Genomic DNA, 12,910 nt, shown 5'->3' with positions numbered 1-12,910 from the left:
TGGTGCCTGGAGGGATCCAGACATTTGCTTTGTTGGTCTCGGTGTAGACGCTGCATGAAAGCCTTCTCTGTAGATCTCTAAACTAGTGCCATTTCAAGAGTGGCTTATCGATTCAAAGTTCAGAATTTGGAAAGGTTGTGCTTTATCAATTGGGACTTGTCCGTGAACGTCTATATTATGGAAGGTCCTTCAATGCTTACTAGGCCCCATCGAAAGCAATCTACAAATTATTAAATCTGTATCTGTTTTGAGCTATGCTATCACATTGAATCTCAAAATCAGTTTTGAAATCCAAAATAAGCTATTGGCCACGTTGGTTGGCCTGGATCCAAACGGACGGTTGTGTGCCCGGATGTGGAAAACTCCGAGCCGAGATTGGGGCGTACTGGTGCTCTTAGGTGCATGCACGACAAGGTCTATACCCTAGGGTTGAATATCATTATTAGGCGTTTTTTAGATCTTGAGTCATGAAGGACAACATTGCTTAATTTAAACATTTTCGCTTTTAGTGTTTGGGAACTTCTCAGGTCTCCAGCTAGGAGGAAGTACACTACGATACAAAGGTGTTGACGATCTATCTTTCGTGATTGCTGTAGTAAACGTCCAATTGAAACAAAAGGTGCCCTTCATCTGCTTGCCCCTCTTGCGTCTATCCAAGGCATCCGCTTGCTTCTCTTGCACCCAAGGCACAGTAGATTCACTCTCCCCACTGTCTAGACGTCGTTCCTTTGATCATATCCTTAGCTACCAAATTAGCGATGTTAAAACGCTCGATTTGCTCTCAAGTAAAAGAACGATTATAAGATTTTGGGGTATCAAGTAGAATGTTATGTTCTGGTTTAAGGCGGTATTGTTCAAGAAGCCTTCATGAGTGTATTCTGAAAATTAAGCTTACGGCCTAATGATGACAAGGTACAATCAGATGTCCATCCGTCATTCAAGAAACAACAGAGAGAAGTCAAGGAGGGAAGTGAAGAGGAGTTTGAGGTGAAGGAGGAAGAGGTCTCTGAGGTTAACTCCGAAAACGAAGATGACTCTGAGTTCGACGAACTCAATGGTGACAAGGTGAAGAAGGAAGATGACATGGACGAGGATGATGAAGAGGAAGAAAAGAGGAGGAGGAGGAGAAAGAAGAGCAGAATAAAGATGCGTAATCTACCTTCGTCAGAAACATTCCTTACGACGCACACAAGGAATCCTTGACTACCCATTTCAACACATTTGGCCCTGTTAAATACGCATTGCCTGTGATTGACAGTCACTGGTTTGGCTGGAGCTTCCGCTTTCGTTGCATTCAAAAATGAAGATTCCTGCAATGCTTGTTTGCTCCATCAGTGTCGTCTAATCGATGTTGATTTCTGATCATAAACTTAGACTAGTGCTGAATTCGTGCAGCGCCTTACTTTCTTCATATCTTTAGTTCCCATCTACGGTTTGGATCTGAGATCCAATCTACGGTTCATGCGTATGCTACTGCTTCTGACGCTAATATCGTGATATCAACAGGTTTGATAGATTGGACCTCCAAGTTTTTGCTCATTGCATCGAAAAGCTCATGCCTCTTAATAGCTGTCAAGCCAGCTCCACAAATCAATACAAAAGAGTAAGCGTTTCTGCCCGAACAAGCAATTGCCGTATACTGACTAATCAATACAATAAACCGATTTACCACCCCTCCAATTCGCCCCAAAAAGCAATGTTCAAACCAAGGCCTGACATTGAAAAAGCATTAATGCCCTGCTTGATTACTGTCTATCAGCTTACCAATCCCTAACACCAACGTAAGCCTCTATTCCAAAACCATCGCTCGTAAATAACAATCCTTCAGAATTCAATACGGCCAATACGGGGATGCAACATCCAAAATACGATCCCTTATCCACCGAAAAACACCCCAAACCAAAAACCTAATGGAGCCCACCCCCCTTCAGGACCATCCACGATATTATGCCCCTTGAGGTTTTATTGAGTCTTGCTGACCACTACTGTGCTCTTGAGCTGTGACGAGACCAGTTCAATAACATACTAACGGAACCAGTGCTGCAACTGTTGGTTCAGGAGGTTTATAGTGTTACCATGTAGTCGTGATTGGAACACGGGTAGACCTCTGGAGAGTATAAAGCCCAATCTCTGCAATTCATGAGATAAAGTTATGATATCAAATACCTAGAATCTATATGACTGAGGAAGAGGGTATGGGGATTTCACAGGTTCAGCGATTCCAGGCGATATATGAACAATCAAGTTATCGTCATCTTGTTTGCCTCAACCCACTTGTAACGATGAACAAATCACAGTTGCAATCGGGTTGTGTTCAAAAAATAGACCATTTCCTTCGATCATACAAATATCTTGTTGTTTTCAAAGAATTCGGTGGTTTTCAACCACATGGTGGTTGTGGGGTTGGGCCGTCGGAGGAATTGGTGAGGAGGAGACAAGTACGGGGAGGCGGCCCACCTGAAAACCCACCTCCAAACGAGGAGCTCTCCAAGCTTAAATACACCATCTGCCCCTCCCCTCGATGGAATCTCTTAGGCCCGAGATTCCTTCAATCACCAGCTGCTATCGCCGAGCTAGACCAGGCCCTTTGGAACCCTCTATTGTTCATGAGCCCTGAAACCAAAGACCCGATCCTGAACCAGTAACTATTCCGATCAGCATCGGCGTTACGAACACAGACTCACACCCCTACACATCCTTATCGGAGTCCAGAAAAAGCAAGCATAGCCGGTGAGACGTCCACCTGATTTCCTGAACACTGTTTGTTGCTGTGATTGTCGGGAATTATTTTTGCCTGGCACTTTTTCTATTTTGTGTTGCATAGCGGTTTCTTCTCTACGTGATAATGCCTCGACCACCCTCGACCACCACACAGACCTAATAAATCCCAAACCTCTTCTTCAATTACAAACCTCTCCTTCAATTACAAACGTCTCCTTCAATTACAAACGTCTCCTTCAATTACAAACCTCCAGAAAATCAAAAAAAACAACAAATAGTCAATCACACCTGGCCCATCTGGATTACCGCTCTGCTGCGGATTTCTTAGCACGAACGCAGCATTCACGCTTGTCGAGCCACCAGTCGTATCAGTTTTTATCGGCAGAGGCCTCTGTATTGTGTATTTCTTGTGCTTTGTCGTTTTCGTAGCGTAGCGACAATCGGAGCCCAGATCTCTCGCTTCTATGCAACTACCAGTGCAACTACCATTACTGCGTTTGACCAGTGATGGCCCAAGCCGCCAAGCCGGAGCATAAAGCGAAGCTCGTGAGGTTTTTGGTTTTAAGGTTTTCAGTCTGTTGAGTTAATTTTGGGTGAGAGGGTGGAGACGGAATTAGAGCCCCACGGTAAGCAAAACATGAAAACACAGAAAAACCAAAAAGAAAGAGGAATCACCGCCTCGCTTCAATATGTCCGTCGACAGCTATTGAGACAATCCCGCGTCGAATGCGTTTCCTGTTCGGGAGTGTCCTGTTCGAATGTGGTGTTGCTGTTCTCTATAGAAACACAATAGGTCTGTCCAGAGACTGACGGCGTACCCCTCCAGCACGGCTAACGCCGAGGCTCCTACTGTTATAATTTAATATGGAAAAGTAGAATTTACCATCTTTTCGAAAAGTCGATTAAGGCTTCGGCTTCACCGTCGAGGCCAGATTCTGCAGCTCGGGATTCCATGAAAACGGAACTGTGCTGCGGCGTCCGAAGGCCCACTTTTCTTGTTCACGGTGGACAAGAAAAATCGACTTGCAACACGTCTCGAGGTGTACATGACCACCGGCACCTAGAAGGAATTTTTCTTGACCACGGCCTTCTCGTAACAGAAAAAAATGACAGGTGCATATGACATAGCTGGGATTTGGGGAGGATGAGAAATGGCGAAATGTCGCTAGAGAAGCCGGAAAATCTGGGGTAGCGGAGTTTCTCCGGCCTGCTGCGTGGTGCAAACGGCTAAAGCACTTTTTACGGGGCTGCAGAGGCAGCAACGCAAGCCGGAGAATCGCCACGCACAAGAAAAACAGACCCCGTCTTGTGTGCAGGACTGGGTGCAGTACAATTGCGTAATGGCCCACATAGTGGGTCGCCACGAGCCAGGTGCCCCTCCATAGATCCTCAAGAAAATGACGTCCACCCACTCTGTGGAAACAGCAGTTTATACGTGTAGAGGCGCGGCTTGGCGCACTGTGTCTATCGGACTGTGTGGGGTCGATTGTAGACCCTAGAGCCCGGGGTATAAATGGCTGCAAAATCTCCCCCAGCCCCACCCCCAATACCCTTTTCCTTCCCTATCCAACATGTCAGAAACAGAGTCCAAAACCTCTCAGACCACAGAGGAGGTGCCTAAGTTCCTCAAGTGCAAGGGCGAAAAGCTCAACAAGGTGATTACCACCATGTGCGGTGTTGGTTTCTTCCTTTTCGGCTATGACCAGGGAGTGATGGGTTCTCTTTTGACGCTTCCGACGTTCAGAGCCACTTTCCCGGAAATGGACACCGTTTCCAACGACGAGCAGAGCTATGCTATCTGGCAGGGCTTCGTCATTGGCATCTACGCCGTGGGGTGTTTGCTAGGGGCCCTTTCCACCATGTACATTGGAGACAAGTTTGGCCGTGTCAAGATGATTTTCTGGGGATGTGTGATTATTGTGATTGGCGGAATTTTGCAAGCCGCTGCCATCAGCACCGATTTCTTGATCACGGCTCGGATTATTTCGGGAGTAGGCAACGGTTTGCTTACTGCCACTGTTCCACTCTACGCTGCCGAGTGTTCCAAAGCCAACAGCAGAGGCAAAATGCTCTGCATCCACGGCTCCTTGATCACATTCGGCATTGCCGTTTCGTACTGGATCGACTTTGCCTTCTACTTCACAGAACCCTTGGAGCCCCACGGAGAGGTTTCCTGGAGATTCCCCATTGCGTTCCAGCTTGTGTTCCCAGTGGGGATCTGCTGTTTCGGCACCACGTTCCCGGAATCGCCCAGATGGCTTATGGGCCAGAGCAGACGTGAAGAAGCCGCCAAAGTGTTTGCTTCTTTGTACGATAAGGTGCCCAGCCATCCATATGTGCAGCTGCTTTGCGACGATATTGCCAGATCCTTGGACGCTGAAAAGAAGGCCGGCGGTAACAAATTTTCCTTGAAAGCCTTGGTCAGACAGGGCCCCCGCAAGAACTTCCAGAGAGTCAACTTGGCCGGCTGGTCCCAGGTCATGCAGCAGATTTGCGGTATCAACTTGATCACCTACTACGCTGGAACTATTTTCGAGAGTTACATCGGCATGGACCCGTTGGAGTCTCGTATTTTGGCCGCGTGCAACGGCACCGAGTACTTTTTGGCCTCTTTGATTCCCATCTTCGTTATCGAAAAATTCGGCAGAAGAAAGCTCTTCCTTTTCGGTACCTCGGGCCAGTGCTTGAGTATGTTGTTGCTTTATGTGTGTATGGAGATTGCCGAACAGGGCAACGACGGAGGCTCGATTGGTGCTGCCGTGTTGCTTTTTGCTTTCAACACCTTCTTTGGAATGTCGCTTTTGTCGCTTACCTGGTTGTACCCTCCAGAAGTGTCCTCCCTTGAAGTCAGAGCTCCTACAACCGGTATCTCCACCGCCTGCAACTGGGGCTTCAACTTTATGGTTGTGATGATCACGCCCATCTGCTTCAATTCCATCGATCACCACACATACCTTATTTTCTTTGCCATCAACTTCCTCATGGTGCCCGTTTTCTACTTCTTGTACCCCGAGACCAGAGGCAGAACCTTGGAGGAGATGGACTTGATTTTCGAAGAAACGCCCACCTGGAAGCCCTGGAAGGCTGTGCACCTTGCAGCCACCATGCCTTTCCTCCACGAAAAGGACGATCTCGAGAGCTTCAAGGCCAGAGCTTCTCACGAGCAGTACTCCCATGTTCCCGATTCCGCTGAGTCTGACGCTGGGCTCATGGACCAAAAGGCCGATGCCAAGCATGTGGAAGACACCAACAGGGAGGAGAGCTCCAGAGACTCCAGGGGTGTGTGAGTTTGCTAGAACGGCATAGACGACACTGGTTGTATTTATAGTAATGAGACAGGATCTCGACGGCGGTGTAGGCTGGTGAAGTTATCGGTTTGGAATTGGATTGACGCTGGATTTTCAGGGATCTGTGATAATGGAGACTGGAGCATTTTGATCAGCTTCCGGAGGTTCATCTTCGGCATGTGTAATCCAAGAAAAGGCTTTGAAAAGCTTCGAGGAAAAAAAAAAATATCAGATATCCCATTACGAAGCCTGTGAAGTCTTTTGTCAGCATGTGTCGTTTTAGAACTGAGCTTCCAAATCTAGGATCTTGAGCAATTTCGAGACATCACATTACCATACTAAGTTTTGTCAAGTGGCTTGCAAAGCTTATTCCATTTTTGATCTTCAGGATTTTGAACTTCAGACTTTGATCTCCACGATTTTGATCTTCACGATTTTGAACTCACGATTCTGATCCTCACGATTTTGAACTTCAGACTTTGAACTACCATCAAGGTATCACCTATCCCTCACTGAACCCCGTAATATGCTCCTCGGCATTTCTAACCATGAACAGCTTGAACTTCCACAGAAAACGATTATCCATATCAAATTCTCTTTGTCCCTCCAAAACCAAAATTCTCTATCAAACCGTTTCCGCCATTTCTAGCACCTCTGTCAGAAAAACGTTCCACCAACTAAATCGTAACTGGATCCAACCATCCACCATTCCAGCGCCTTATATGGAAAGTCGACCTCGGCAAAAACCTAAATTCCACCCTCCCATCTCATAATCCAACGCTATACCTCCCCTCTCATTGGCCCATCCCCTCTGCCTTATCGTTATCGGTGCAACGTGCCATCACATCAGTGGTACCCTGGACCACCGGAGCAAAAGAAAAGCACACAATCGCCAGAGAAAGCAAAAGAAAAAAAAAAACGCCAGCGGATCCCCCGCCTTTTCACAATTTCGTCATTGATGCATTCGTCTTCGGCTTCCCACCTCGACGCCTTGGCCTTTGTATGTTTATCAGCTCCATGCACCCGACCCAGGGCTATAGATCGGTCCCGGGATGAAACAGGCCTTGGCTGCGGATTCCACGAAAATAGCCGCTTCTCCACGTTTTGGCTGGATTTTCTGCTGTGGTAGAGGCGGTAAAGACGCTGCATTTTGGGTCATTCACAATCCCTGGTCGACCAAGGCCACCGACGAACACTTTTTTCCCGATTTTCTTCGTTTTCTACTCGTTTTTTGCCCTTACGTCATGGCTGCATGGGCTGGTTCTGCCGAGAGCCAAGAGGAATGTTCTAAAGCCATGGGTCCAGGGTCAGCGGGGACCAAAATCACAGACCAAAATCGCAGAAGCCACGACCAAAAGCCACGACCAAAAATCGTAGCCAGCCAGTAGAAAACCAAAAATCAAAATCCCAAAATCAAAAGAAATGAAGGTCGACCTCGAAAACCACCACCCAAAGTGGACGGGCATTGTTGCACCGTTTCTTCTTCTCGCGGACCATGCCGAAAAACGCAATCCCCAAACCTGGAGAACAAACGAACTATGACAACGAAGCCGTGTCAAGACGTGGTTTTTTCTCGGTGGTGGTGCAGAGACCATTGTGAGGGAGGAGCCTAAGAAAAAGCTCAACCAGCGCCTGGGCAAAACCGCAAGTACGGGGCATTCTTGGACGAAGAAAAAAAAACCTCCTAGTTTCTTGGTATCCCGCTTACAATGATGAAATCGGTTGACGATGTTTTGTTGTGGGAGGGGCACGAGGGGTACAACGGGCGGGGTGGTAGGGGGTAAAGCCGGAAAAATCTTGCGCCGAGGGCAACCGTCAAACACCTGCAAAAAGAAACATCGACGCACCTTCTGCGCCTCTAAGTACTACGCGAAGCGAGGGTCCGGGGAAGATCTAGGGTAACACAGGGATCTGCAGCGTAAAGCCTCACGCAAAAGAAAAATCTTCCGGTGTGCATGCACACCGGGACACTATATGCAGGCGTTTCATGCACCACCTTGTTATTCCGACATGGACTCATGCGCCAGGAACAACACCATACTTGTGGTTGCAAAACCACCCGGGGCCACACTTGTAGGCATAACTACATCATACAACACTTGGCATTCAATGACAGCGGGGGTGGGACCTTGTTGCGGGCCCGGGAAGCTGCCCAGAAAAAGCCAAGTGGGTCTAGCTTCTGTTGCTGAAAAAGATATAAGAATCACCTCTCGCCAGCCCCAGATAGGCTATTCTATTTATTTGTTCTCTCCAATGTCTGATACCAAGTCCAGGAATTCTGATACGGAGTCGAGAATCTCCGCCGCTCGTGGCGAAGAAGATAAACCCAGATTTTTGAAGTGCAAGGGTGACACCCTCAACAGAGCCATCGTTGGTTTGTGTGGTGTTGGTTTTTTCCTTTTCGGTTATGATCAGGGTGTCATGGGTTCGCTTTTGACGCTTCCGACTTTCAGAGCCACCTTCCCAGAAATGGATACCGTATCCAACGAGGAACAGAGTTACGCCATCTGGCAAGGTTTCGTGATTGGTATTTACGCCGTGGGATGTCTCTGTGGTGCTCTTTCCACCATGTACATTGGTGACATGTTTGGCCGTGTTCGTTTGATTTTCTGGGGCTGTGTGGTGATTATCATTGGTGGTGTTTTGCAGGCTGCGGCCACCGGAACCAATTTCCTTATTGTCGCTCGAGTCATTTCGGGTTTGGGTAATGGTGTTCTTACCGCTACCGTGCCGCTTTATGCTGCCGAGTGCTCCAAGGCTAAAAGCAGAGGTAAGTCGCTTTGTATCCAGGGTGCGTTGATCACCTTGGGTATTTGCGTTTCCTACTGGATTGATTTTGCCTTCTACTTCACCGAGCCCTTGGAGCCCCACGGAGAGGTTTCCTGGAGATTCCCCATTGCCTTCCAGCTTGTTTTCCCTCTCGGTATCACCTTTTTTGGCTACACCTTCCCCGAGTCTCCCAGATGGCTTGTGGGTCAAGACAGAGAAGAAGAGGCTGCTGTTGTTTTCGCTGCTTTGTACGACACTTTCCCAGACGACCCGTTTATCCAGACGCTTATTTCCGATATCAAGGCCTCTTTGAAGGCGGAAGAAAAAGCAGGCGGTGGTTCCAACTTCAACCCAAGAGCTCTTTTGAAGCAAGGCGAAAGGAAAAACTTCCAAAGAGTCAACTTGGCCGGCTGGTCGCAGGTGATGCAGCAGATCTGTGGTATCAACTTGATTGCCTACTACGCCGGTACCATTTTCGAGGAGTACATTGGCCAGGGTCCCATGGAGCTGAGACTCTTGGCGGCCTGTAACGGATTGGAGTTTTTCCTTGCTTCGCTTATCCCCATCTGGATCATCGAAAAAGTCGGCAGAAGAGTGCTTTTCTTGTTCGGCTCCGTCGGCTGCTGCTTGAGTATGCTTTTCCTTACCGTTTCCATGGAGATGTACCACCAGGGCCACGAGGGCGGTGACATTGGTGCTGCTTTCTTGCTTTTCGCCTACAACACCTTTTTCGGTATGTCGCTTTTGTCGCTCACCTGGTTGTACCCACCTGAAGTCTCTTCCCTTGAAGTCAGAGCTCCTACCACGGCCATCTCGACCGCCTGTAACTGGGCCTTCAACTTTTTCGTGGTCATGATCACCCCGATCTGTTTCAACGCCATCGACCACTACACATACCTTATTTTCGCCGGTATCAACTTCTGCATGGTCCCCGTCTTCTACTTCCTTTACCCCGAAACCAAGGGCAGATCCTTGGAGGAGGTGGACCTTATTTTCGCTGCCACTCCCTCCTGGAAGCCCTGGAAGGCTGTCAAGATTGCGTACGAGTTGCCCTTCCGTCACGAGACTGCTGCTGTGGATGAGGAGAACCTCAAGGCGTACGACGACCAGCCATACTCGTCTTCAAACAGCAGCGGTGGTCTTGAGGGCCCAGGCGAGAACGGTATTTTGGAGCAGGGCTCTGTGAAGAGAGACGAGAAGCTCGACGAGAATTAGCTCTCCAGCGCTGTACATTAGTTAGAGTTATATATCGATAGACCACTATTGGAGAGGGTGTAGGTTTTTGATTAAATGGAGGATTTTGAATTATATCTGATTGGCCACTAATGGAGAGTGTAGGTTTCAAATGAAATGGAGGATTTCAAGTTATATCTAATTGGACCACTATTGGAGGATGTAGGTTTCAGATGAAAATTTTGGATTATATCGATAGACCACTATTGGAGCAGGGTGTAGGTTTCATGATTGGGGTTTTTTAATTATATCGATACACCACTATTGGAGCAGAGTGTAGATGGAGGTAATGACGAGGAGGGTGTCAAAAAGGATAGTCAAGTGGACTTGGATATTTGACTATCGAAAATAGGCCGCTTTCAATAATCACTGGACACAGAAGCAGGAGGGTATGCATGCTTCTGAGAAAACCGTTGTTGACAATTCGGGAACACCTTGAAGAATTCTATGACATTTGTCATTTGGTGCCTTTTCACAAGTGTGACACGAACCGTTGGGGCATTACATCATTGCCAAGATTTTTTTCTTCGATCTTGGCTAGGACCTTAAAGTATCAGAACTATTAGATGTTGTGGAAGTCACTTTGAAAACAATATTACGAAAGGCCCGTTTTGAAGTGTGATCTATTCCATGAAAATGTCTAGACTTCAGTTGGTGGACACACAATACTGAAAACCCCTCTGTTTAAATCACCAAGCACTCTCCAGCGCTGTACATTAGTTAGAGTTATATATCGATAGACCACTATTGGAGCAGGGTGTAGGTTTCATGATTGGGTGTTTTTAATTATATCTGACCACCATTGGAGAGGGTGTAGGTTTTTGATTAAATGGAGGATTTTGAATTTAATCTGATTGGCCACTATTGGAGAGTGTAGGTTTCATGAAATTGGGGTTTTCGAATTATATCTGATTTGGAGAAGTGGTTTCTTCGGGCAAAGTCGACATTGCCGGCATTGAGTGTGTTGAAATAATCACCGATTGAGTTTCGAGGCAATATCGATAACTCTGGGGAATGCGCAAATTGTTGAATCACGGCCTGATTAATTAGTACATAGTAGTATGAATCAGCATTACACACCTCATGTGTATACCTTCCTCCTTCATTTCTGTTCTTGTATCCCCTGTTTGAAGCAATAAATGAAAAGTTGTTCTCTGGCGTCCTCTTAATTTAATAATCGATAAAAAAAATTGCGTGCTTTGAGAAAACCCTTGTGGATCATTTGGAAGGAATACCTTGAGGAGATTCGTTATCAAACATTTGGGTCATTTAGGGACTTTTCACAAGTTGGGCCTTTGAGGTATCACATTATTGCCAGGAGATCAATCTTGCTAGGTAAGTATTAGAAGTATTAGATGTTGCGGATGCCACTCTGAAGACAATATTAGGAAAGGTCCATTTTGAAGTATAATTCTCTTTTCCATGAAATGTGTGGACTTCGGTTGTTGGACACTCAATACTGAACTTCCCTTCTTAAGTCACCAAACGCTTTTGTTGTGAAAACCCGATCTCATAAAAATGCTCTAAGATAATCAACATCACTTGAAAACGCTTGATAGAACACCTCCGCCTTTTTAAGCACTTTGAGTTATTTGAGTGGGGCTTCTCCGACCTCTTTATCAAATAGCCAGTGACGCTTATCAACAAATGAGGCACATTTAGCCGAAACATCTACGACCATGCTTCGGCGTTTAGCCATTGTTGAAAAGTCAAACTCCCCTCAAATCGGCAATAACTTCAGTATTTTTGATTATTCTGCCACCTGCTAAGTCCGCCAGCGGTCATCCTACTACCACGGGTCATTGTTCAAATCCTCTTGTGCAATCAGTGGCTCGTGTAGCTGTTTTGTATTGACGGAGAAGCGCCATGCGTATATTTTTCACTTTAGCCCGCTGACGTAATTTGTTATCGTCAGCCTAGATCGATTAGGCTTTCCGATCTCCAGAGGGCCTTTAGTCACATGAATCTGAAGGAGGCCTCATTGTTGTCGAACTACGACAATGGAGCGTGGATAGATGGGCAAATCTGAGTTGACCGATTTCAGGTTATTGAATTAATCCGTACTGAGAGGTTTGGTTTGTTTTCACTAGAAAGTTCAAGTTAGTGGATGTTCAAAGCTCCCAGCATGAATGGTTCACCGTTTCTTCAGTATCAGAAAGACTACGCTATCGCTAAAAAGACGCCAGGATGGACTAGAGCGTCAACAATGGAGGTCCAAGTGGAAAGGGCATGGCTGGTGATTCCTCTAGATGGTACCTCTTTGTTCACATTTTATGTTTTGGCTAATAGGGTCACACTTGAGAGCTTCCCATCTTGGAAATGGGTCTAGATGGCACTAACTTAATATTTGCCGAACTTGGCCATACCATCATTTGGCTGCTTCTATACCCTTTTCAAACTCAAGCCTTGGAATACCGAATGACTCCATAGAGACGAAAGAAAACTGCATCACAGCCTACAGCCCACCATGAGCCATTCTGAAAATAGTACAAGTTTTGCCAACTTCAACGGCCATGAGCCACTTTTCCACGCTATTCGCCCCCTTCCATGCTATTCCTTCCACTATCGTATGTTCCTCGTCTTTTCCATAAAGCTCCACTCCTGGGCTCCTTGCTCCACTCCTGGGCTCATTCGTTCAAAGGCACCAGCCTCAAGAATATCACTTTATTGACATCAAGCAACCGTGCTATCCTACCGAAGCAGAAGTCTATCCAAATGCGGCAAAACAGCAACCCCATTGCGCCATTGGCTACAGTATCCTCTCCATTCCGCCTTGCCCCAAGCCTCAAAGCCAAATGTCTCAGACCACATTCCTTCCGTCGCTAATGTAGGCCACCCACGGTTAGTGCAGCCGAAGCCGATGCAGCTTCTCCGATGCACGAATGTGTCACCCAAGACCG

At 46.9% G+C, this 12,910-nt stretch overlaps 2 protein-coding genes across 2 annotated transcripts; both read left to right on the top strand. All coding sequences in view use genetic code 12, as the record gives it.

Annotated features, from left to right (window-relative positions):
- Window positions 1-4,292: 4,292 nt before the first annotated feature.
- Window positions 4,293-6,008, top strand: CXQ87_002252 (sugar porter family MFS transporter; the record flags this gene model as incomplete). The annotated part of the gene is made up of 1 exon (XM_025480767.1): window positions 4,293-6,008. One exon carries the CDS (start codon window positions 4,293-4,295, stop codon window positions 6,006-6,008), a length of 1,716 nt encoding a protein of 571 aa, XP_025335067.1.
- A 2,253-nt stretch (window positions 6,009-8,261) lies between these two features.
- Window positions 8,262-9,992, top strand: CXQ87_002251 (sugar porter family MFS transporter; the record flags this gene model as incomplete). The annotated part of the gene is made up of 1 exon (XM_025480766.1): window positions 8,262-9,992. One exon carries the CDS (start codon window positions 8,262-8,264, stop codon window positions 9,990-9,992), a length of 1,731 nt encoding a protein of 576 aa, XP_025335066.1.
- Between the last annotated feature and the right edge of the window lie 2,918 nt (window positions 9,993-12,910).

This window comes from Candidozyma duobushaemuli (genome assembly GCF_002926085.2).
Source record: "Candidozyma duobushaemuli strain B09383 chromosome Unknown B_B09383, whole genome shotgun sequence".
Taxonomy (NCBI): Eukaryota; Fungi; Ascomycota; class Pichiomycetes; order Serinales; family Metschnikowiaceae; genus Candidozyma; species Candidozyma duobushaemuli.
Note: the sequence above shows the minus strand (reverse complement) of the source record. Positions and strands in the feature narration are given on the sequence as shown.